The 24,982-nt window shown below is 53.7% G+C and overlaps 2 protein-coding genes across 5 annotated transcripts; both read right to left on the bottom strand.

Annotated features, from left to right (window-relative positions):
• Positions 1-1,204: 1,204 nt before the first annotated feature.
• SMIM41 (small integral membrane protein 41) lies at positions 1,205-5,612 on the bottom strand. The gene is made up of 2 exons (XM_031650494.1): positions 5,187-5,612; positions 1,205-2,497 (listed from the first exon to the last, which is right to left on the bottom strand). Exon 1 carries the CDS (start codon positions 5,592-5,594, stop codon positions 5,307-5,309), a length of 288 nt encoding a protein of 95 aa, XP_031506354.1. The 5' UTR covers positions 5,595-5,612; the 3' UTR covers positions 1,205-2,497; positions 5,187-5,306.
• Positions 5,613-7,876: 2,264 nt separating this feature from the next.
• Positions 7,877-16,019, bottom strand: ATG101 (autophagy related 101). Of its 4 annotated transcripts, none has more exons than XM_017945890.3 (4): positions 15,336-16,019; positions 14,805-14,937; positions 11,431-11,758; positions 7,877-8,585 (listed from the first exon to the last, which is right to left on the bottom strand). In XM_017945890.3, the coding sequence occupies exons 3-4, from the start codon at positions 11,680-11,682 to the stop codon at positions 8,181-8,183; spliced, it is 657 nt and encodes a 218-aa protein (XP_017801379.1). In that variant the 5' UTR covers positions 11,683-11,758; positions 14,805-14,937; positions 15,336-16,019; the 3' UTR covers positions 7,877-8,180. The 4 variants fall into 4 exon arrangements, with proteins under 4 accessions (XP_017801379.1, XP_003906452.1, XP_009179036.1 ...); XM_003906403.3 differs by lacking the exon at positions 15,336-16,019 and adding an exon at positions 15,049-15,304; XM_009180772.2 differs by lacking the exon at positions 15,336-16,019 and adding an exon at positions 15,025-15,299.
• Positions 16,020-24,982: the final 8,963 nt, after the last annotated feature.

Raw genomic sequence — 24,982 nt, 5'->3', positions numbered from 1 at the left:
CTAAAGAGGAGGGAATTGAGCCACAGAGAGGTTCAGGGCCTTGTCAGGCCATGCAGCTAATAACTACGGTGCCAGAATTCAAATCCAGACCACGTGACTCCAGAGTCCTTGCTTTCAACCACCAGGCTCTACTGCCAGAAGCCGACACAGGCAAGCAGAGCTATAGGAAGAGGGGAAACTGAGGCCTGCTCCCACCATGGAGCCCTGAATCATGCTGGGCCTGCGTCCAGAACCACCCCTAGACTTTTCAGTTACATGGGCCAATATACTCCCTTCTGCCTGAGCCAAATATAGTTTGGGTTTTCTATAAATTCAGACCAAAAAAGTTCTAACTGATAACACATCCTCTCAGTGGGTGGCACCATCGCACACACAGTATTCAGGCCAGAAACCAGAACATCGTCCTCCCCTCCTCTCTCTCCCTCATCCCTCACATCCAACCAGTGACCACAGCTGGTGTCCCAGGCCTGTCCCTCTTCTTACCTCTGGTCCAGGCGACTATCATCATTTTTTTCTGGGTTTTGACAACAGCCTCCTTGCCTCCTTTCTACTTCTAGCCACCACAAACTTACCGCCAAGTTCTTTAAGATCCAGATCTTAACATGTCACTTCCCGCATGAAACCCTCCAGACACCTCACTGCTCCTGGGGTAAGCTCCAACTCCTGCCCAGGCTGGCCCTACCCACCACCCTGGTCACACCTCCCTCACTCACCCTGCCCCAGCCCCCCTGCTTCTGAAGCTTGCTGCTTCACACCTCCAAATCTCTGCCTGAAATGCTCTTGCCCCCTTCTTGCCCAGGCGAATGCCCAGTGGTGATGCCACCTCCTCTGTGAGTTGTGCTTTGCTAATCCCAGCAGAGCTCTCACTCTCTGCTCTCGGCTCTGTCACTCTGGGCTCTTTTCATTGTCTATTTTAACTTCAGTTTTGCGAGCACCACTCTTTACTGGACTGTGAGCTCTTCAGGGGCAGGGTTTCTGTCTTGTTTTTGTGTGTGTGTGTGTGTGGGTTTTTTTGTTGTTGTTGTTTTGAGATGGAGTCTTGCTCTGTTACCCAGGCTGGAGTTCAGTGGCAGGATCTCAGCTCACTGCAACCTCTGCCTCCTGGATTCAAGCAATTCTCCCCATTATAGGCACGCACCACCACACGCAACTAATTTTTGTATTCTTAGTAGAGATGGGGTTTCACCATGTTGGTCAGGCTGGTCTCAAACTGCTGACCTCATGATCCACCCGCCTCGGCCTCCCACAGTGTTGGGATTACAGGTGTGAGCCATCGCGCCCAGCCCTGTCTTATTTATTTCCTCATCCCCACGTCCCAGAGTATGCCTGGCACGGAGCAGTCACTCAGTAAATACTCATGGAAAAGAGAATAAAATGAGTGTTCCCAGGAATAGAGGGTTGGTTCTATACCTCTTCTCTCCTCTCCTCTTCTCTTCTCTTTTCTCCTCTTCTCTTCTCTCCTCTCTAGGGATGGTCAGGTTCAGGGAAAATAATTATGCCACAGGATGATTACTAGGCAGAAAGACTTTTTTCAATAAATAAGCATGTTACCAATTTGATCAATGACAAACCTATGATATTGTCACCTACATTTTATAAACAAAAAGACTGAGGTTTAGGAAGGTTTTGCAATCTAGAATTCCATGCACATGCTCACGAAACCCACTCTCATCTCAAAGCCAAGGCTCAGGCTGGACTCTGATGGGACAGACCCCAACAGTGACTGGTTGAATGAAGCGGTGCTCTTGCCCACACTGGCCACAGGGCGGCAGCCGAGTGCTGGCGTGAGGGTGGCTTTCTGCCCCACTTCACATCCACCCTGGGAAGATGTGGATCTGAGGGTGCAAGGGGAAAAGCCACCACTGAGGAGAGGCCAGGGGACAGGGCCTGGGGTTGCTATATCTGCTAGAAACAGGTAAAACTGGAGGAGAGTTGGGGAACAAACCATTAATTCCTAGAGTCAAGGGCTGGAGACATAGACTGTAGACCTGAAGCTTGCATTACCAGCATATTTAATAACAGGCCACAGAAAGTGATGCAGCATTCCTGGATTGTGGGGGCACTGCAGGCCTGCAAATGGGAGGCACTGACTTGCAGCAGGGGCCGGTCACTGTCAGACCATTGCTGCCTCACACCTGACAGGACAAGTGCTGCACTCATGTCCTCAGAGGCCAGAAGGCAGGGGGCACAGCCAGCACCTGCTGCACCAGGCGTCCAGGATGTGTGACCACTTCAGTGCCCAGGACATGCAGCAGGTCCCAAGTGGGCTGGGAGTGCAAGTCTCCCAAGTCCAGGCCCACACTGAGTACTTCCGGAGGTCCAGTGGAGCAGTTCAAAGGCAGCGGCTGGGTGCAAGGATCCCAGGTTGAGGTCTCACCATAAGCCAGGTATCTCCCAGTCTTTCATCTGCAGCAAGAATGGGCTGAAGGTGGCAGGGGACCCCCAGAGCGGCAGCAGGAGAGCTCTCTGGTTGGCAGATGATGCGGGGCTCAGGAATCTGTAGAGAGAGCCACCCCCGTGTCTTTGTTGGAGAGGGAGCTGCACTATGTGGAGACTGAGGAATGGACTCCATAAACTTCTCACAGCCTTTCCCAGCTTAGGGAAAATCTCAGGGGCTGGAGGAAGGTTAGGGCAAGATCTGAACCCATCAGCTGCTCCAGCCCTTCCCCTATGGACAGTGCAGGCTAAGTGAGCTGGCTAGGAGTCCAGGTGCCTGGCTTCTCTCCCTGGCACTCAGACCTGCACCCATCCCCCACCTCTCACTCCCAGCTGGAGCCTGATGGGGTAACAGCAGCACCCACTTCCCAATTTTCCACATTCTTTCCTGCCCACTCAGCCTGACAGCCTTGACCAGGGTCAGAGTTCCACGGCAAACATCTCAGTCCTTTCCCGTAGGAACACTGAGGTCCCAGGCACACCCCACGCCCTGCCCTCCAAGCACTAGGCTCAGAAACAGCAACAGGAGGAAGTTGGATGAAGAAAGCCTTTGCCCCCACCTCTACACCCCTGCCCCAGCCCTGTCCTGGGTGTGAGCAGACACAATGATGCTGGGGGCACAGCCCTTCCTAACACCAAATCACTCTACACCCTCACACCACGGGAACTTGAGCCCAAAGGCCAAACGGAAGGTCATCAGCCTTCGGCCCTGATCCCTCAGCTCTGACCGCTGGGATGTTTTTTCCACGGATGTTTATTCCAGCTGACCCTCTAAGCCCATCCCCCCTCAGGTTCAGGCCAGGAAAGCTGAGCCCAGCTGGCTGAGGAGCTGCTGCCGGCATCTGGAAGACTGCTCGCCACAGCAAGAAGGTAGGCAGGGCCCCAGGGAAGCGGGATGGGAAGGGGGCAGTGACACAGGGGTTTGGGGGTCCATCCCTGATTCGCAAATGTATGAAGAGAGGCCGCGTTTTGCACCAGCATCTCAAGAGTGATGAGAAAGCAGGGAAGGGAAGAGGACAGAGCAAGAGGGGCCCCCAAGCGCCAGAATGGGGCTTGAACTTGGAATCAGGGCCAGGGTCTGCTTCCAGCTCTGTCATTAATGTGAGCATGTCACTTACTGTTCTCTGAGCTTCCCCACGTGTAAAAGGAAGGGGTTCCCAGTGATCTGGAGACCCTCTCTCCCAGCTGGGAAAGGAGAGGAGTGTGGGGCCAGAGGGTGACAGGCAAGGCAGCTGGGTGAAACCGGGTATAATCAAGAGAGGAAGTTCCCACCCTCTCCCCCAGCAAAGGGAGGGGGGGAATGTCCCCTGGGCCCAACCCCCTGCTTGTGCCAGGTGCAATAACAGACACACCACACACACCCCTCAGGGCGCTGGACAACCCTCCCTCCTAGGGGGCAGGGTAGGGGATAGGAGGGGACCCTGAGGTGAGAAGTCCCTGGCTCAGCAAGGCCAGTGTGGCGCCACTGCCCAGGATTAGCGCCAAATCCTGGGCTGCTGGGCAGGGATCACACGTCGTCTTCAGCTTCGCAGCTGCTTAGCTGCACCTGCCCGCATCCTCCCCCTGCCCCTCACAGGCACCCAGCCTGACTCGTTTCTCGGATAGAAACTGGGACCCTGCCCTACCCCAGATAAGCAGGGCAGGGGCTCCAGAATCGGGGAGGGGGCAAGAGAGGCCAAAGTCACCCCTGACAAACAAACACTTCCACCCACAGAAACCCCCAGGGGCTCCTAGGTGCAAAGCTGAACAGAGGGAAGGAACAGAGAAGGCCTCTCCAGTCCCTGTGGCTGTCCCAGGTGGCTTTCACCTGTAGTTACCTTGTCCTCAGGCCACCCAGGCCCTTCCCTCCAGATGGCTCCTGTCCTTGGAAAGACAGAGCGAGACACCCAGACAGAGCCCCCACAGCTGGGAGTCCTCAGCCCTACTTCCTGGAGCAGCGCTTCTGAGGCCCCCCAGCTGTCAGGAACCCTGCCATCCACACCCCGCAACACACACCACACAAAGCTCTTTGTCTGGGCTACATCTACTCCCCCACCCCTCACCCCCCCCCCCCCGCCCCCACGACCTGAGCAGGGTCCAGGGAAGGGCCTTCCACTCACCTCCCCATTCCCCAGGGCCACCCAGGCCCCTGGCTCTGCCCTCAAACATGACCACACTCCTCTCCCTGTCTCAAGAGGGAGGCCAGGCAAGGAATCTCCCACAAGCCCCCTTCCAGGGAAAAGGTTTCAGGCAGCTGAGGCCAAAGGCTGGTGCTGTCTGCCTATCTCCTCAGCCCCGTGGAGTGGGCAGTGCTGGGGCCCGCAGAGTTGGGCCTAGGGCCTATAGGGGCCGGGGCAGATGCAGACCGTGGGGTTGAGGGTGGGGGCTAAGGAAGAAGCCCCCAAAGCACACTGTGGCCTCTAGACTCCCTCCTCTGTCATCCTCCTGCCTCCACAACCACCCCACAGTTACACAGCAGCCTCTGTTCCTAGAAAAAAAGCTTAATGCTGGAACATTTAAGATGGGAGGAGGGGGCCGGAGCTGCAGGAGACACAACCCCGGGCGGGGCGGCCTCCTCCTGATTCCGCACACCTGGGTGGCTGCAGCCCCACGGGCCGGCCGTGGACTTATACAGAGGTGGGAATCGGAGTCGCTGAAGAGCCCATTCCCCAGACAGGTGCCTTGCTGCGCCCCAAGAAGCCTCCTCAGTAAGGAAGCTACTGTAGCCCCCCGGACCCCCGCGCCCACACTCCCGCTACCCTCCCTCTCACCTGTGTGGGGCGCGCCGCTTCGGGTAAGGGATTGCGACCGCAGCAGCCGTCGGGCATGCTCCGGACCGCTGGGAGTCAGGAGCCGCCTGGAGGCCGCGACCTCCGAGCGCAGCTGGACGCCTAGGAGTAGTCGTCGTCGTCGCCGTCCTCTCCGCTGGCACTGCCGGGCTCGAGCTCCCGGGACGCGCGCTGCTCGCGGGTCAGCAGCGCTGTCAGGCCCTGGGCGCGGAGGAGGAGGCCGCCGCCCAGGAACAGGACCCCGCAAAGCACCAGCAGGGACAGCACGCCGAGCACCGCTGCCTGCACCGCGAGCGGCTCCTCGGGGGGCTCTGGCGGCGACCCCGACTGGTTACAGCAGGAGCTCAGCCAGGCGGCCTGAGCCGCCGCGCCCCCCTGAGAGCCGTTCATGCTCCAGCGCCGGCTGCCCAGATGTGGCGGGATCGCCAGATGTGCGGGAGCCCAGACTGGCGGGCGGGCCGGAGGCTGCGTCGGGGGGAGGGAACCAAGGGGCGGACCCCAGGCGCCCTACGCCCCTACCCCTTGCACAGAGCGCTCGGGCACTTCCTAGACAAAGAGCTCCAGCCGTTGTGGCTACGGCCCTTTCTCCACAGGCCCAGACTCTGGGCCCATCGTATTTCTTCTCATCCCCAAGGCCCACAGGCACCCCCATGCGAGTCCAGTCAGCCAAAACCAGAAGCCATGTCCCCAAGAGTCCCTCCCCTTCGCAAAGTGGGCCAAGAGGTACACCTAGGCAGAGCCCTGAGAAGATCCTCAGACCCCATCCCAGCTGCAGGCTGGGGTGCTGCCCCTCTGAGCAGGACACAAGACAAAGGTGATTGTCCCCATTCTTGAGTTTTTTGTCCCGAGACCAAAGTTCTATGGTGCTAGGGGGCCCAGGTGGCTGCTGAGCCAGGAGGCACATGGGCAGCCATAAGAGTGAGTCCCACCCTTCCTCGTCCATCATCCCCTTCGGAAGCCTCCTGGAGCTGGACAAGCAGGCCAACGCCTCCTGCACACTCCACAGCAGGGGGACATTCAGGCACAGCAGAGCAGAGCAGAGCATGGGGAATTCAAGGCCCACCTCCACTCCTTTTCTCAGGCCCCATAGGCCAAGGAGAGTCACATTTACAGACCAATGGGAGAGCACAGATTTGATCCACCAGGACTCCAGTCCTGACTCCGGATAAATTAGTCCCCCACTTCAGAAAATCACAATGCCATAAGGGAGGGGAATATTACTGTCCTGTCTACCAGGGTGGCCCATTGCCAGCTAGGTGTCCCACAGCCAAGCCAGGGTGGGAGAGTGAAGCAGAGTTCAGCTGCAGAAAAGCAGAGAGACTGGAAAAGCGGACAGAGAAGCAAGACCCTCCTGCCAGGTCTGTAGCTGGACCTGTAGCAATTCTTGTACAATTCTGTTGCAAATTCTGTAGCAAGCCTTGAGTCCTCTTTTAAAAAATAAAGTCACTGCCAGCCAACACCTGTACCAGTCCCCTCAGAAGGGATTAGATTAGCTGATGGCCGTCTGGTAGGAAAACAAGAAGAGTCCCCAGACTGCAGCAGGCCAAGTGGGGTGTCATATGCTATCAAGGACTTGCTAGAAATTGGCCTTCTTCAACTATAAACCCCCCTCCTGAGTCCTCCAACTCTCTGATGACCCAGAGATCAAGAGTAGAAACATCACATGGCCAAGGGTAACTTGGAATGGGAAAAGCGCATTCCAAGTGCAAACACTTCCTGGTCATCCTGACTACCTACACTGCTCCAGGACCATGGACAAGATACCCCACTCCCACCCCATTTCTCCCTTAGCATCCCTCCCTACACACACCTCATTTAGTCTGGTTAGAACTGGTCCAGAAGCAGCCAAAAAGCATTGTAAAGCATGGACTGTATCGATGAGTATGCGGGTGTAGAAATGAATGTGAGTGATGGAGGCAATGACCAGCCCAAGCTGGAAGAAGTGTCACCAGATACCAGACTGTCTCAAGTTGGCCAATCTGTCTCCAGACATGTCCCACATCAAATGACCTTTCAGGTGCACATGGGGATCTGTGTGCTCTATGAAGACAGAGAAGGTACTCTCTGGGGCCACGGTGAAGCAAGACCAGACAACATAAAGGCCAGGGATGTCATAGCTTCCTTAGAAAAGGTGGAGATAACACGGGAACAGAAAACCAACATGTTCTCACTTGTAAGTGGGAGCTACATGACGAGAACACATGGACACACAGAGGGGAACAACGCACACTGGGGCTTTCTGGAGGGTGGGAAGAGGGAGAGGATCAGAAAAATAACTAATGGGTACTAGGCTTAATACCTGGGTGATAAAATAATCTGCAAAACAAAAGTTTACAAAAAATAAAAGAGGAAAGTGAGTTTGGAAGTGTTGAAATAGGGAGTCGATTGGTGGGGGGGAAAGGGAGGAGCAGCTCAGTCACATCCAAAAGCAACAGACCCTCACCCTACCATGCACCTTCATTCATGGGATTGGCTATGGCCACATCTGGGTAACACCTGCTTTGTGTGAATAGCCAGTCAAGTGCAAAATCTATCCATTTTAATACATCTTTAATCCCATCCACCCACCCCTCTCATCTTGGAGCAATGCCCTCCACACACACCTGTGTCCTCAGAGGAATGCCAGAAAGTGTTAACACATCAGGGCAGAAACAAGAAAAGAGAGAGATGGCTCAGCCCAAACTCACGTTCTCAACTTTATTCCCCATCCCAGTGGTGGCTCTTCTGTACAGTGGAGAAAGAAGGGGGACCACACCAGGGCTATGGAGAGACAGTACAGACAGGACTGAACCGTCAGCAAAGATTAAAAGGATGACCAGAGGCTGGCAACCACAAAACCAAGAAGCCAGCGGGGGCTGCCCCTTCCAAGTCTCACCAACGACCCCAAGCAGGCAGCAGAGCCAAAGGCCCAATAGTACAATCCCCAAAAGCCAAGGTCTGGGAGCCATCAGGGAGCTCCCAGGGATCCGGCGAGGCTCAGAGGGCAAGGGTGTCTTTGATGAGCCTGCGCATAGTGGTGGTGACCGAGGTGCCCAGGGCATCAGTGATCTGGAAGGAGATCTTGTAGAGGTAGGGCTGCACGTCCCGCAAGCCTGTGTCAAACACGTTATCCACCTCCGACTGTGTGGGCATCTTGGGCAAGTACTCATGCCGATTCATCACCTCCACGATGTTGATGATCTTCTCGCAGAGTTTCTCACCCACCTTCTCCCGGCAGATCTGCCGCTCCTGCTCCGTGGCCAGGGCTACCACATGTACCTTGACCGTCCACACTTCCCATGGAATGCACTCGTCTGAGAAAGGCCAGCGAGACTTCTTCTTCTGGTAGAACTCCAAGGACATCTGCCCCAGCCCATCACCACCAGAGTTGCGCAGCGCATCCTGGGGAAGAAGGGAACGAATGAGCATGCCAAGGCCTCTGAGTTCCCACCTGTGAGGGCCTGCTTCCCACACCCCAGGGAATTATGCTCTCTTAGCTCTAGTAATCATCCAGGGATGGCAAGGAAACAAGGCTGGGAAAGGGTAAACGATTTGGGTGAAGTGACACAGCAAACTGCCAACCTGAAATTGTGTAGTTCAAGCAAACCAACAAAATCTGTCTCCACGCCCAATTCCTCCAGCTTGGTGAAGAACTGATATTACAGGAATAACTACTGGTCTGCAGGCACATATTCTGTGCCAGGAACTTAACATACACAATTCCACTGGCTCCTCCCAACAACCCCATGAGCTTTCACCAAGGCACAATGAGGCTTAGAGAAGTAAGGTAACTTGCAAGAGTCACATGCCTATGGATGGCTGGACCAGGGTTTGAATCTGGATTGTCTGATTTCTAAATCCTTGCTTTTCGCCTTTACATTGCATTAAGGGCCTTCTCCTTCCACACCACCCCTTTAGCCTATATCCTTCAAAATGTTCTAATCACCTCATCAACATCTCCCTCTTCCCCTGTAAACTATTTGTCTTCTCCACTGCCAATTAAACATAATTCTTTCGATATTTTTTAAAGAGACTGGGTCTTACTCTGTCACCCAGGCTGGAGGGCAGTGGAGCAATCATGGCTCACTGCAGCCTCAGAATCCTGGGCTCAAGCGATCCTCCCATGTTAGCCTCCTGAGTAACTGATACTACAGGCACACTTGGCTAATTTTTAATTTTTTTTATTTTGTTAGAGATGGGGTATTGTTACATTATCCAGGCTGGTCTCAAACTCCTGGGCTCAAGCAATCCTCCTGCCTCAGCCTCCCAAAGTGCTGGGATTACAGTTGCAAGCCACTGGGCCCAGTTCACAGTCTCTTATGAGCGCAGGAAGAGGGAACTGTAGAGCCCAGTGATCCTTGCTCAAAAAGAGGGAAACCAAGCAACAGAATGGGGAAGGGAAGTTGAAGGACAGACTAGACCTGGTGCTTCTCCCTCTTCTTCCCTGAGAAGCAAACAGGACCATCCAGTCCAATGATTCTGCCCTTGCCACCCCATGGGGGTGGGTGGTCCCATACTCCTCTTCCTAGGGCAGCCAGGACCCTGAAGCTCCTTTCCATCTGAGTTAATGCCAACCCAGAGGGTAAGGATGCCTGAAATCCTGAACCACACTCATCAGGGAAGAGGCTCTCCTTCATTGACAAACCAAGGTCAAGTAACCTTGAATGAGTATCTCTAATGTTTACTGTGTGCCAGGTTCTGTTCCAAACACTGGGCATATTTGACTTATTCAGTCCTTGCAGTGCACACACCCTTTGAGGCAGGTAGGATTACTATTCCAATTTTGAGTGGAACCACTAGCCCAAGGTCACACACTTGCTGGCTAGTAGAGTGCGGCTCCAAAGCCTATGCTCTTCACCACTCTGCTCCACCTGCCTCTTACGGACACCTGGAGGACAGAGAGCTGAGAGCTGCTGCTGCTCTTGAGGGTGACTGGGAAACCGCTGATGAACTTGCCCTTTCTGGGTTTGGCGGGACAATGAGGGACAGCTTTCGCCTGACACTGGGCAATCCCCTGCAATGAGCACACAGTACTCAACACAGTGAAGGGCTCTGCAAGTATTTATGGAATGAAAGTCAGACACACAGCTCCCCTGTGTTCTAACCCCAGAGCAGATGCCTTTAGGCTCATGCCAGTAGTTCAAGACCAGCCTGGAGTTCAAGATCAGCCTGGGAAACACAGTGACACCCCATCTTTACAAAAAAAATTCTTTTTTTTTGGAGACAGGGTCTTGCTCTGTCACCCATGCTGGAGTACAGTAGCATGATCATGGCTCACTGCAGTCTCGAACTCCTAAGCTCAAGCAATCCTCCCGCCTCAGCTGCTCAAGCACCTGGGACTATAGGCATGTGCCACCACGTCCCACTAATTTTTGTATTTTTTGTAGAGACGGAGTTTCGTCATGTTTCTGGGGCTGGTCTTGAGCTCCTGGGCTCAAGCAATCTGGCCACCTTAGCCTCCCAAAGTGCTGACACCACAGGCGTAGCCACCAGGCCTGGCAAAAAAAATCGTCGAAAATTAGCCGGGTGTGGTGGTAGTGGTGTACACCTGTGGTCCCAGCTGCTTGGAAGGCTGCGGTGGGAGGACTGCTCAAGCCCAGGAGTTCAAGACTGGGGTGACACAGTGAGATTGTGTCTCAAAAAAAAAAAAAGGAAAAAAGAAAAATTATCTTCGCTACTTTAAAATTTAAAAGTACCCACTCAATGAAATGGTCAAACACTGTGACTCTGAACAAAGACCAGAGGAGAACCACACTACCACTTCCACCTCCTGAGGTGACCAACAGCAGCAGCCGGCCATGTCCCTTCCACATCTTTCTTCCACCCAGGCACACAATGCCACACTGCCAAAACAGATCTGTGGATGGCAGCCACCTGAGCCAAGCAAGCCACCCTCTGGGGGAGTTTCATGTGGGAAAGGAAAAGTGGAAACAGAAGCAGAGAGAGCTGTAGCCAGAGAGAAGGTCAAGACCACAGAAGCAAGGATGGCCCCAGGGGGCCTGGCCACCAACACTTCTCAGCTTCCTGTTCTTCCTTCTCCCCCAAGCACATTTATGAGTGTCTCCCTCCCTCACCACCGTTCGCGCGCGCACACACACGCCCTCCCCTGAAGAGGAGCTCTCAACATGCCTGTTTCTCAGAACCTGAAAGAACCCGATTCACACACTCAGGAGGAAGAGGCTAGTTCAACAGCAAGCTGGGGTGGAGGGCACCCTAGGCCCCGCCATCCGCTGTGCCACACCCTTACCTTGAACTCCCCGACAACCTTGCGCAGGGCACGATCCAGTTCCTCAGAAGAGACGCGCACGTAAGTGAAGTCGATGAAGTCACAGTCAACATCCTGGGTGCCCACGGTGCCAATGGAGTAGGTGCCCTCCTTCTTGTAGTGGAACTTGCCCGTGCTGCGGTGCAGGAGCACCGTGTGCAGCACAGCCAGCATGGCTTCCTCCACCTGTCGCCCCTCCACCGACACCTCCAGCACCTCCGAGCGACAGTTCATCCTGCACCCAGTAACCCACACCAAGGTGGGGAACAAGGATAAAGACAAGGGATCTTCACCCTACCCAAGGGCCACCCTGCAAGAGGAGCCCAGGTCAGAATGCTGACAAGAATAGTCCACATGTTATCTGTTCACTTCCTTCTAGGCTCAGCTCGGCCTCTGCCTCCACTGGCCCTTCTCTGCATTTTGGCAGCACAGACTATCAGAGAATCATCAACTCTCAGGATCAGAAAGCGCAAGAGCTTCAAAGTTATCAGTCCAAACGACAGGCCGGGATTCCATTTTACAACCTTCAGTGTAGTTTACAGCAGATGCTCACTGTGCAACCTTTGTCAGGTACTAGACATAAAAGGCAAGCACGGCCCCTGCCCTCAGGCTGACAGAATGAAGGAAAAGCAGGCAACTAAACATTATCACCATGGAGAGAGTACAGGGTGGGAGTAAGAAGTACAGAAAGACGAGTTTGATTTCCTCGGACCTTGAATGAACAGGTTAAGGCATTTGAACTCTGTCCTAAGAGCAGCGCACTGTGCCAAGATCAAATCTGTGCATCAGAAAAGTACCTCTGGGCCAGGTGTGGTGGCTCACATTAATCCCAGCAATTTGGGAGGCTGAGGCAAATCACTTGAGCCAAAAGTTCAAGACCAGCCTGGGCAACATGATAAAACCCCATCTCTACCAAAAATACAAAAAATTAGCTGGGCCTGGTGGCAGGCGCCTGTAGTCCCAGCTACTTGAGGGGCTGAGGCAGGAGGATAACTTAAACATGGGAGGCTGAGGCTGCAGTGAGCTGAGATCATGCCACTGTGCTCCAGCCTGAGTGACAAAGTGAGACCCTGTCTCAAAAATAAATAAATAAATAACAAAGTAATAAACTCAAAAAAAAAAGAAAAGTACCTCTGGCTAAAGGGCAAAGAATGGCTCTAAACTGTATTAGGGTCACAAACTACTCAGAGAAGTCAATGAAGCCATGAAGGCTGGGCTTTAAAAACATGACACACACACACATACCAAATCTCACCTATTTCTAGGGACATCCACATCCACAGACTCCAGGGCAAAAACTTGTGGATTTAAGGCACAAAGCCTGGGCAGGGAAGTCAGTTAAAGACCACTACAGTAGATGTAGTTACAGGAGGCAGCATAATCAGGTGTGGGGGTTTTTCATGCCCTAGAGTCCTGGGTTTGAATCTCACCTCATCTACATCTTGCTCTGTCACTTTAAGCAAATCACTCAACCTCTCTGAACTTATCTGTAAACGGGGATAGCAGTGAGAATTAAGGTAACACATGTAAAATACAGTAGAATAGTGGTTAAAAACGATGACTTGAAAGTCATACAACATGGACTGGAACTCCAGGTCTGCCACTTGCTCCATGCTCATGATCTTGGGCAAGTTACTTAACACCTATCTGCCATATATACAAAAGAGATAATAATGGCTACCTTGAAAGGGTTGAGGGCTGAATGAGTTAGCATGTATAAAACACTAAAAGCAGTATCTGACAAGTAGTAAACATCCACTAAGTATTCATTAGTACATTGTTATTGCCAAGAGATGACGCAAGGCTATACAACAGTAGTGGTAGAGGGAGTGGGAAGGACAGACAAGAGACTTGAGAATCAGAACATAGTAAATAACTAAATACATGCCCAGAGGGAGAGGGAACAAGTTCCTTATAACTCAGAGTATTCAGCTTGCAAACTTCCCCTGACAGGGAATTCACTAGCTCTCACAACAACCACTCAATGTTCAGGAAGTTCTATTCAGTTATTCTGATTTATTTATTTATTTTATTCATGAGATGGGGTCTCACTCCATCACCCAGGCTGGAGTACAGTGGCACAATCTCTGCTCATTGCAACTTCCGCCTCCCAGGCTCCCATCCCAGCCTCTCCAGCAGCTGGGAACACAGGTGCACACCACCACACCTGGCTAATTTTTTGTATTTTTGGTAGAGAAAGGGTTTCGCCATGTTACCCAGGCTGGTCTCGAACTCCTGAGCTCAAGACATCCACCTGCCTCGGCCTCCCAAAGTGCTGGGATTACCGCACCCAGTCCAGTTATTCTTTCTACTGAAGAATCTGTCTCTTAGTGCTTCAAACTACTTTTAGTTTTAGTTTTGGTACCCAAAGCCACATAAAGTCTCACCTCTTTTCCACAAGTGAGTTTTTATTTAGGGGCAGCTGTTCCACCACCCCCTCACCCTTTCTACAGGCTGAAGGTCCCCAGTCCTCAAAATCATGCCTGTTCCACATCACATCTTATCTGCATGGAATCCTGGCAGCTCTCTTCTAAGTGTATTTCACTCATCTGGTTGACAGACGGTGAAAATAAAAAATATATTTCAGTTTGTGTCTGCCCCCTTTTAAACTGTTGCTCAGCACAGGATACAGGGCAACAGTCTGTAGACTGCACAGAGATCAGGCCAGCTCTGCCTCTCACCTGGCGATCAGCTCGCGTCTACCTGTACTATCACGCACCATCACGTTTTGTTTTTGTTTCTACCACTAGGCAGACAATTCCTATATTCTGCTTATAGGGCAGAGACTATATTCCATTCATCACTATAATGGTACTTCCTAGTACTTTGTACAAAACAACTGCTCAATTCATCCCAACCCAGGAATTCCAGGTCCTTCCAGGGGTTGCTAGATTAGTTTCTTCTACATGCTTGGATCAAGAATGAGAAGGGCTCTCTTGCTCGTTTTGCCCTCCAGTTCCACTCCATCCAGCAGTCTTCTTCCCATCTGGAGACTCCTGGCTCTGGTCTGGCTCCCTTTCTTCCACGACTTCTCCCTCTTGTGTCCCCCTCAATCGTTCATACAAGCCATACATCTCACTTGTGCCCCAAGCCTGGGCTCCTCCCTCACTCTACGTGCTATTTTAGAATCCACTCCTCCAAGAAGTCAGTCCTGACCAACCCCATTCTCCTTCCCACAGCAGCCACATTTGGTCTGTGAAAACCTTGTTGTCCCCTGTACCACACAGTGAGCAGTGAGCAGCAGGGCCCACCAGAGTAGGGTCTGGCAAGTCTCGTCCCTCTGGTCCCCCCGAGTTTCAGAGGTTAACAGCCGCCTTCTCAAGCTTGGTCGGAGCACAGGGTGCGCCAATTCCCACCTTGAGTGTAGAGTTTGGAGCACGGATTCCTCAAGCTCGGCTCATGCCCTTCCTCCTCCTCCTCCTCACGCCCAGGTGCGACCTCCGCAGGTACGCGTCAACCTCCGCGCGGCGCTGAACCACAAGAGGCCGGCTAAAAGCAAAACCAGAAAGCTTACTTGGCTTCATATCAAGAGACTCGGGACGGACGCAGGAAGGAATTCCCGCCCGGGTCCCGTACCCCCGGCCGCCACTACGAGCGAACCTCCACCGTCCACGTAATCAGGGAAGAGCGGACTCCTCGGGTGTCTCGGGGGCGGCGCCCCGCGCCCAGGCTGGCTGGAGGAGGGCCCCCGTTCCGCCGCCCCAGGGGATGCCCACGCCGGCACAGGAGAGGGGGGAGACGGTTAAAACAGCTCCCACCTCCCCCAACCCCCGTCCGCAACCAGCCTCTGAGATGCCACCACTCTCCCGGCAGGCTCCAGACCACCTGGGTAGGAGGCCGAGCCGGGACCGGAAGCCGCACCGCCCCCCGCGCGCCGGGAGGCTCACCGGATCCCGTGGCCCCGGAGGGGGCACGTACCCGGCTAGCCGGGTCCTCGCATGCATATAGCCGCCCACATCATCCGCGTAGTCACAGGAGCACACACAAATAGTTATGTGTTGCTCTCTATCTGGGGGCTGCTCTTTTCGTGGTTATGTCTTGGATTTTAAGATTTGATGGTGATGATGATCCCCCTTATGTGGACGAGTCCATTCAACCCACCACCTAGAACGCTGTGGTGTTTCGGCTGGGACAACTCACTTCCGCCATAGAGACTAGAGAGAAGGAGGAGCCCGATGGGCTCTCGGCCGCCTCCCTAGGCCGAGCGGAGTCATTGGCTGCGAGCCCGGCCCGGGGACGCAGACAGGGTGCCCAACTCAGTCCGGACTGAGAGGCCTGGAAGCAGCACCGATCTCCACAAGATGAGGGGCATACCCCGTAGGGAGAGGTCCTGGAGATGCGCCCACACCGCTGTGCTGCAGGACGCCCAGTGGATGGCAAAACTTGAGTTTGTTCAATGTGCGTAACAGACAGGATCCCTGGCCCTCCACCCACACAGATGCTGGAGAAAGGGGCTTCATCTCTCAGTGTTGCCTTTATGCAGCAGCACTACTTGGTACTCCACGGTGACCAATCTGGTCTTCGGAGGCTAGTAATTCGGCCATTGCTTGTCTGCGTGACCCTTAACATCACTCATCCTTTCTGATGCTCTCTATAAACAGGGGGCTGTTGTGAGGATCACAGGAGATAAGTCATATGAAAGATTTTTGTGACCTGTGAAGTGTAATATGAATGCAAATGTATTTTTAGTGCTGTGTAACTTCCTGGAGCGCATTTGGTTATCCATGTAGATTGTAAGCCCAGAGCAGACAGGGGTTCGAGAGCTCCGTTAATGCACCCACCCCCAATAGCAGGCGCTCTTAAGATGTTACTTGGTGTTTACCATGCTTGTTTTCTGGCCACTGGGGTGCCTCACGCCTGTGATCCCAACACTTTGGGAGGCTGAGGACGGAGCATCACCTGAGGCCGGGAGTTCAAGACCAGCCCTGTCAACATAGTGAGACTCCCATCTTTAAAATAAAAATTTAAAAATTAGCTGGGCATGTTGGCGTACCCCTGTAGTCCCAGCTACTTCAGAGGCTGAGGTGGAGGATCACTTGAGCCCAGGAGGTTGAAGCTGCAGTGAGCTATAATCATGCCGCTACACTGCAGGCTGAATGACAAAACAAGATCCTGTCTCAAAAAAAAAAAAAGTTGGGCGTGGTGGTTTATGCCTGTAATCCGAGTACTTTGGGAGGCCGAGGCTGACGGATCACTTGAGGTCAGGAGTTTGAGACCAGACTGGCCAACATGGTGAAATCTCATCTCTACCAAAAATACAAAAAAAATCAGCCGGGTGTGGTGGCAGGCACCTGTTATCCCAGCTACTTGGGAGGCTGAGGCAGAAGAATTGCTTGAACCTGGGAGGTGGAGGTTGCAATGAGCTGAGATTGCACCACGGCATTCCAGCCTGGGCAACTGAGTGAGACCCTGTCTCAAAAAAAAAAAAAAAAAAAAAAAAAAAGCTCGTTTTTCAAACACATGCTTTTATCTTCCAAAATGATAATAGATAACATTTATTAGGTGGAATGGAAAGGTCATGATTTTAAATACCATATATATGTACATATAAATTTAAACCTGATACTAATCAATCCTGCAATATAGATGAGAAATTGGGCCAGGCATGGTGGCTCATGCTTGTAATCCCAGCACTTTGGGGGGCCGAGGTGGGTGGATCATTTGGGGTCATGAGTTCAAGACCAGCCTAACCAACATGGTGATACCCCGTCTCTACTAAAAATAAAAATAAAAATAAAAAAAAGCCAGGCCTGGTGGCACATACCTGTAATGCCCACTACTCTGGAGGCTGAGGCAGGAGAAGCGCTTGAACCGAGGAGGCAGAGGTTGCAGTGAGCAGAGATGACACCACTGCACTCCAGCCTGGCGAAAGAGCGAGACTCTGTCTCAAAAAAAAAAAAAAGAAAGAAAAAAGAAAAAGAAAGTGATTGGGGAGAGGTTAAGTAAGTGGCCCAAGGTCACTCAGTAAATAACAGAGCCTTGAATTCAAATCCAAAACTCTTTACCACTATGGGAGCTCTCTTTCTGGCTGGCTTCTTTAGCCAACTCTCCCCTATGTACCACCACTCTCCAATACACCCTCACCCACCAGTGGTGTCCTGATAAATGCTTCACACCTGCTCTCTGGTAGGGGAAATGCCTTGCTTTGTAGCATTTGCCCATTTTCTGCCATAGGTGATTTCTTTTTTTTTTTTTTTTTTTTGAGACGGAGTCTCGCGCTGTGTCACCCAGGCTGGAGTGCAGTGGCGCGATCTCGGCTCACTGCAAGCTCCGCCTCCCAGGTTCAGGCCATTCTCCTGCCTCAGGCTCCGAGTAGCTGGGACTACAGGCGCCCGCCACCACGCCCGGCTCGTTTTTTGTATTTTTAGTAGAGACGGGGTTTCACCATGTTAGCCAGGATGGTCTCGATCTCCTGACCTCGTGATCCGCCCGCCTCGGCCTCCCAAAGTGCTGGGATTACAGGCTTGAGCCACCGCGCCCGGCCCATAGGTGATTTCAAGCTACAAGACATCAATGAATGCAGAGTCCAGAATGGATGGATGATTGCATGTTGATTGTCAAGGTTAGAATCAGCCCTTGGGGGCCAGTGCCAGCTGGCTCCAGCACACCACTGTCACCACCTCAGCCTTAGGCTTCCTCCTCCCATTCAGGTCTTCCAAACCTGGCTGCACAAGCTCCTCCTCTGGCTGGCCTTTCCTCCATCATCTGTTCCCTATCTTCTTTCCTTCCTCCCCACAGTTCTGCCCTTCCTTGTTCAGCCCTTGCCTCGTATTCCAGGTGTAGGTGCCTCTCCTGGGAGAAAGAGAAAGCTGCCTGCCCTGCAGACCAGCAATATTTTCGGGAAGCTGCACAAAACCAGAAAGCAATCAGGAGGAAATATTGAGAGGGAAGGGTCTGTAAGGAGCTGAAAGAGAGGGACCAAGGGAGGTTGGAACCAGTCCTGGAGTGGAGGAGGTACCAGAGCCCATCCCCAGAGACTGCCATTGAATAAGGGGAGAGACTGATCTCCCTGGCCATCCACACACTCCATCTCACAGCCCTTTGCGGCCACTAGCCTGACATCATCATCATCATCATCATCACTACCACCAATCACTGAGCCTTACTAGGCACCATGCCAGCACTCACAGACCCTATTGTGCTGATTTTGCCAACTACCATTCAAGGTAGATACAGTTCACCTCCGCAACACCCCACTTTCTGATTTACTAATGTTATAACTGAAGCCCAGTCATACATAGTGATGCATAGTGGTTTGCTGTGATGCTTAATTTTACGTGTCAGCTTGACTGGGACACAGGGTACCTAGACAGTTGGTTAAGTATGATTCTGGGCGTGTCTGTGGGGTGTTCTGATGAGCCTAACATTGGAACTGGCAGACTGAGTGAAGCCAATTTCCCTTCCCGGTGTGGAGGGGTTTCATCCGATCAGTTGAAGGCCTAATAGAACCAAAAGTTTGACCCTTCAGTGAGTAAGGGGAATTCCTGCCTGACTGTCTTAGAACTGGGACATCAGTCTTTTCCTGCTTTCAGTCTCCAACTGCCTTCAGAGAGCTGCTTCTCCTGCATCTCAAGACTGAAATGACACCATCAGCTTTCCTGACTTCAGATCTTAGGACTTGTCAGCTAGTTACTTATAATAAATCCCTCTCGGCCGGGCGCGGTGGCTCACGCCTGTAATCCCGACACTTTGGGAGGCCGAGGTAGGCGGATCACCCGAGGTCAGGAGTTCGAGACCAGCCTGACCAACATGGAGAAACCCCGTTTCTACTAAAAATACAAAATTAGCCAGGTGTGGTGGCGCATGTCTGTAATCCCAGCTGCTCAGGAGGCTGAGGCAGGAGAATCACTTGAACCCGGGAGGCAGAGGTTGCGGTGAGCCAAAATCTCACCATTGCACTTCAGCCTGGGCAACAAGAGCGAAACTCTGTCTCAATAAATAAATAAATAAATAAATAAATAAATAAATAAATAAATCCCTCTCTTTCTCCCGCCACATATATATAGGGGAGAAACTCTCACTATATATAGTATGTGTTTGTGTCTATGTCCTACTGCTTCTGTTTCTCTGGAGAACCCTGACTAGTACATGCCCAAGGCCATGCAGCTGCTCTTTCCTCCTTCCACCAGTCTTTTCACTCATTTATGTACCTACTCCGGCACTCACCCTTTCCATGGAGCCTTGCCTGCTGGACTGGGGAACATAAAGGAGGCTGAGTCTTCTCACCTCTTTATCTCACATGCTGACCCACACTTGCCTCTTCTTACCTCCCTGAATTCTTACAGCGAAATTCTCATTGCAACCCTGGGTCTCAGCCCCTCTGAGTAGTCCCATCATGGAGGGGAGGGAGTAGTTAAAAAACTGGGACTGTGTGGGATGAATTCTGTCATTCTATGCCCCTACCTCTGATGATCAAGACGTAATCGTGCCAGGCCCTTGTAATACCTTGTGATGCCAAGGGAGACAAGTCATACTTCTAGCCCTCTGGGAGCTCAGAGTCTTCAGATGAGGTGGACCAGGAGATACCTGTGGGTAAGAAAACCCAACAAGTGGTATGAAAGAAATGGCAGCAGGTTTTGTGGGGACCCAAGAGGGCCAGGATGGAGAGATGCTGGTTGCCTGGAATAGAAAGTGACACATTCGGCCAGGCGCGGTGGCTCAAGCCTGTAATCCCAGCACTTTGGGAGGCCGAGATGGGCGGATCACGAGGTCAGGAGATCGAGACCATCCTGGCTAACATGGTGAAACCCCGTCTCTACTAAGAAATACAAAAAATAGCCGGGCGAGGTGGCAGCGCCTGTAGTCCCAGCTACTCGGGAGGCTGAGGCCGGAGAATGGCGTGAACCCGGGAGGCGGAGCTTGCAGTGAGCTGAGATCCGGCCACTGCACTCCAGCCTGGGCGACAGCGCGAGACTCCGTCTCAAAAAAAAAAAAAGAAAGTGACACATTCAGGCTGGGCACGGTGACTCACACCTGTAATCCCAGCACTTTGGGAGGCTGAGGCGTTGGATCACCTGAGGTCAGGAGTTCGAGACCAGCCTGGCCAACATGGTGAAACCCCATCTCTACTAAAAATACAAAAAGTAGGTGGGCCTGCTGGCACATGCCTGTAATCCCAGCTACTCAGGAGGCTGAGGCAGGAGAATGACTTGAAACTGGGAGGTGGAGGTTGCAGTGAGCCAAGATCATACCACTGCAGTCCAGTCTGGGCAACAGAGAAAGACTCTGTCTCGAAAAACAAAAAAACAAACAAAAAACAGAAAGCGACGTATTCAGAGTGAAGAGGAATCCCAAGCCCTGCTCTCATCAAGTTGAGAAGTGACCAGGCACCAGGAGAAAACCAGGACAGCCTGAGAGAGCAGCAGGCAGCAACCTGAAGAGATGGCAGGGAAGGGGGCTGATTCCAGGAGGAAGTGGGAATTATTCTAGGAAAGCTCCCTGGAGAAGAGGGAAGAAAAAAGCCAGGGGGCACGGGGGCAGAGAGTGGAAATTGAAGGTTCTGGGGTGAGAGAGGCAAGAATAGAGAGAGCAGACTTTTCAGCCAGAGCCCAGAGCCACAGCCGCCAAGCAGACAGGCAACTGGCTGAGACTCTCCAAGCCATGCCTGCAGCAAAGGCCTGTGGGGAGACCTTGAAGGCCAACCCAAGACCTTGGGAGTAGGCAGCTGGCTTCGCCTGGTGAGTGTGGCCTCAGATGGCCCCAACTCATCCTGGTGTGTGCCCAGGGGAGAGCTGAGCCCCAAAGCTGCCCCTACAAGCCACCCCAGCTGCTCCAGCGCTGACCCCAGTGGCGTCACAGGGAGTGACTCAAGCCCCAGCAACAACAATGAGTGGGACTGACGTAGGCCAGGGTTCCTGCTGGGGGCCAGGCTGGCTGGAAAGCCAGCACCCTGCCTGCTGCTGACCCTCTAGCCTGGGCAGACTGCGGGGGTGAGGAGGACCAGCTGTCCCTCTCTGACATCTGCCCTCTGGATCGCGGGCAGCGGCTCTTCCACCTCCCACCCTTTCTGGGATGTCACTTCCAGCCCCCACCCTCCCTGACAGGGAAAATGTCTGAGCGGATGAAAGAGTGGCAGAGAGCGTGAGAAAGGGGCGCCTCCCAGCCCCAACCTGCCAACCTCACCAGGCAGCCTGGAGACCAGGACCAGGCCGGGAGCAGCATGTGTGCTGTCTGTTCTCCTGAGGACCCAGGGATCTGTCCATGCTGGGGAAGGGTTGTGTGGTGTTTTTTTGTTTTTGTTTTTGTTTTTGTTTCTTCCAGAAAGGCCTGTGTTTTTCTGGCCAAGTTGGAGTAGGAGCCGGGCTTTATTTCTGTGCCTCCGTCCCTCGGGGGTGCGGGACTGTCTCTCCTTGCTGCAAGGTCTGTTCCTTTGGCAGGCTGTTCTGAGCATCTGTCATTCTTTAAGGAAGAGGATTCTGGACGACCGTGCTTGCGAAAGGTTATGGGGCTGTTTATCCGCCCCTGATAAGGCAGTCCCTGTATCTGCCTCTGGGGAGCTGTTTTCCCATCCCTGCTTTCTTGTGGGGCAGGGGGCATCTCTGTATCTGTCCTCATAGTATCCCAGCTACCTGGGGCCCTGGGGTGGAGTCCAGACTTCCTGCTTGGCTATGCCAAGGCTGGGCTCCCTGGTTGGAGGCCTCTTTCCTCTGATGTTCTCCAGGCTAGGAGCGCAGTGACAGTCAGCACCCTGCCCGCCTGGCTTGCGGCTGGGCACTGCTCCCTGCTAACGCAGCATGTACCAGGACAGGCCCCCCCGCACTCCCTTCCCTGTCCCAGCTGCCACCCCCAGCCCCTGTGGCCACGCCAGGCCTGATTTATGGTCCTGAGTTGGGACTGGACAGTGCCAGCGCCTGGGTCAGACCTTGAGGAGACCTCAAGTGGCACCCTTGGCCTGGCAGGGTCAGGGCCCAGGAGGAGATGAGGGGGAGCCAGGGTGCTGGGGAGGATGAACACAGCACGGGCCCAGGAGTGGCAGGCAGGAGGTGGAAACCAAGGCCAGGGCCTCCAGGGGCCCATAGGTTTCCCACCGGCTCCGAGTCCAGCCGGGGACCTGGAAATGTGACTCCTGCCTTCAGAATGTCCCTGGCTTGTGTGGAAAAGGAGACATTGGGGAGTGAAAAGGGCTTTTCCTCTGCTTTGCACTGACTCCTTCATGTACCCACCATTGGAGGCTGGAGGTTTCAAAGTCCCACTGGCCAGCCTAGGCCAAACCAGACAGTCTCCAGCCTAGGGCGCAGGAAGAGGCCTGAGAGCCTGAAGCTGGAGCAGGGATGCAGGCAGAGGTTTGGGGCAGAGACTGCAACCCAGAGCTGAGCACTGGCTGCCCCAGGTAAGACGGTACAGCTGCCCCCTGAACTATAAGGCTGCAAGGCCAGACCCCTGCAGGGCTGGATGCCAGATAGACAGAGGTCCCCCCCTTCAACCTCATCTTCCAAGAAGGCCCAATGGCCCTGGGGCTCTGCTGCAGTCAGGGACTTGTGAGAGAGGGGCCGGGGCTCATCCAGATGTCTAAACTAAAGCTCTCTTAGGATCCCAGGTCCAGCTCACACAAGGCTGCCCAGCACTGCCTCACCAGGGCATGACTCTGATGTGCCTGGCACAACTGCCTCATGGCTGCAAAAGGATGTCACTGCTGATTGTCCAGGGACCACACAGCGGCCACCTGCCTCTGATGAGTCTCTCTCAGGCTGCCCTCTGCAGCAGCAGAGCTGCCACCACACAACTGAACATGCTGGGTGCTCAGAGCGGGCCATGTGGACAGGACACCCCATTACAGCACAGTCACCCATGACCTTCAGGAGCTTCTCACCTCCTGGAGGCTGATCCTTGCCACACCCCTCCATAACCAAGACCAGGTGGCTGGAACCCAGGTGTGGGGCAGCTTCCTCCACACTGGCCTCAGGGAAGGGCTACAGGCAGAGACCCCCCCCCCGGAGTGCAGAGCTCCCCCTCAGTCCCTAGACCTCAAAGCCACCCCTCCGCAGTCACAGTGGCACCTCAAGGCTGGGGAGGGGGCCAGGGACCTCTGGGCACTGGGCCCAGCGTGGGTGGGGTGGGGGAGACAGAGAGGCAGGCTTCCTGGGTCTCCGCGTGAGGACAAACAGCAGACTTTGAGGCCTCGGAAAATCCCGCCTGGGATTCCAGGCTCTGCCGGCGTCACTGCCTTTTGACTATTGTCCCCGTCGGAAATGGGCCCAGCCCCCGGCCAGCCTGGACAGAGCAGCCATTGTGAGGCCCCATCAGGCTCAATGCCCCCTTGTTTGCCCTCCCATCCCATAGCAAGAGTTGGAGGCCAGTTCTTCCAGTTGCTGAGTGGAAAGAAAGGGCCTGCCTCCGGGCTCCAGCCCTTGGGCGGGGCAGGGTGGGGCAGGGTGGGGCTGGAGGAACCAGCCCCCAACCCTGTACCCTAATTGCCAGGGTCCTGAAAAGGAACGACCATCAATGGAGCTTCTTATTTTCGAGGCCCTGGGCAGGGAGACCTAGTGGCTAAGTAGCCAGACGCACCCGGCTCGGCTACTCACAAGCCAGGTGACCTTGGGAAAGTCATATCCTTTCTCTGAAATGAATTCTCCTCTTTTGTAAAAACAATAGCTAATATTTATTTGGTGCTTGCTATGTGCCAGGCACTGTAAAAAACACTTTGTATGTATTCACTTCTGTAATCCTTATAGCAACTTTGTAAAATAGATTCAATTTGTTTTCTTATTTCTAGGTGAAAACACTGAGGCACAGAAAGGTTAACAAACTTGCCCCAAATCACACAGCTAGTAAGAGCTGGAGCCAAGATGTAAACCCAGGCCTCGGGCTCCAGGGTCCTTGCTTTCGCCACTCTCCCATGGTGCCCCATGAAGTGGGAATAGCCAGGCTGTCCTCATGGGATGGCAGCTAGGGCTGGAAATCACAAGCATCTGATGAAAAGAATCTGCCAGCGTGGACCCTAATACCGGCTAACCTCATCCATAGATATGGAGATGCTCCCTCAGCCCCACTCCACCCCCAGCCCTGGCCCCTCCCTGAGCATCTGAGCAGCCCTCTTGCCTTCCCCAGCGGCCTGTCCTGTCCTGTCCCTACATCTGTCTGTGCTAAAGGCAGGGAGCTGGAGTCAAGTGACACAAAGGAGGACTTGGTCCAGCCGGCCAGCGGGAGATTTCCCAGCAAGCTCTGCTCCTAACCAGCCTCACCTCCCCACTGAACAGATGGGAAACCGAGGCTCGGTGAGGAGGAGGGCCTTCTCAGAGAGCAGCATGGAGTTGGAGGCAGGCTGCAAACAGAAGCCTACCTACTGATAGCCTCGTGTCATCAGGTGCGGGTGCAGCTGACAAAGCCTCGCTCAAGGGTCTGGGGCTGGGTGGGGCGATGCCAGGGATACATGTTTGGAAGTCCACAGCACTGCTGGGAGCATGTCCCAGGGTCGGGGCCATGGTCTCCCTACCCCAGCCTCATGTGGACTCTTCAGCAGGCCTGAGGCTGGACTGTGCTCCCAGAACCCGAGTGAGGGCATGTGGATGGGGGCTCCATGCAAGCTGTGGCTGGA

The sequence above is a fragment of the Papio anubis genome, chromosome 9, assembly GCF_008728515.1.
Source record: "Papio anubis isolate 15944 chromosome 9, Panubis1.0, whole genome shotgun sequence".
Taxonomy (NCBI): domain Eukaryota; kingdom Metazoa; phylum Chordata; class Mammalia; order Primates; family Cercopithecidae; genus Papio; species Papio anubis.
The sequence above is the reverse complement of the archived record's forward strand: the minus strand, read 5'-3'. Positions and strand labels throughout refer to the sequence as shown.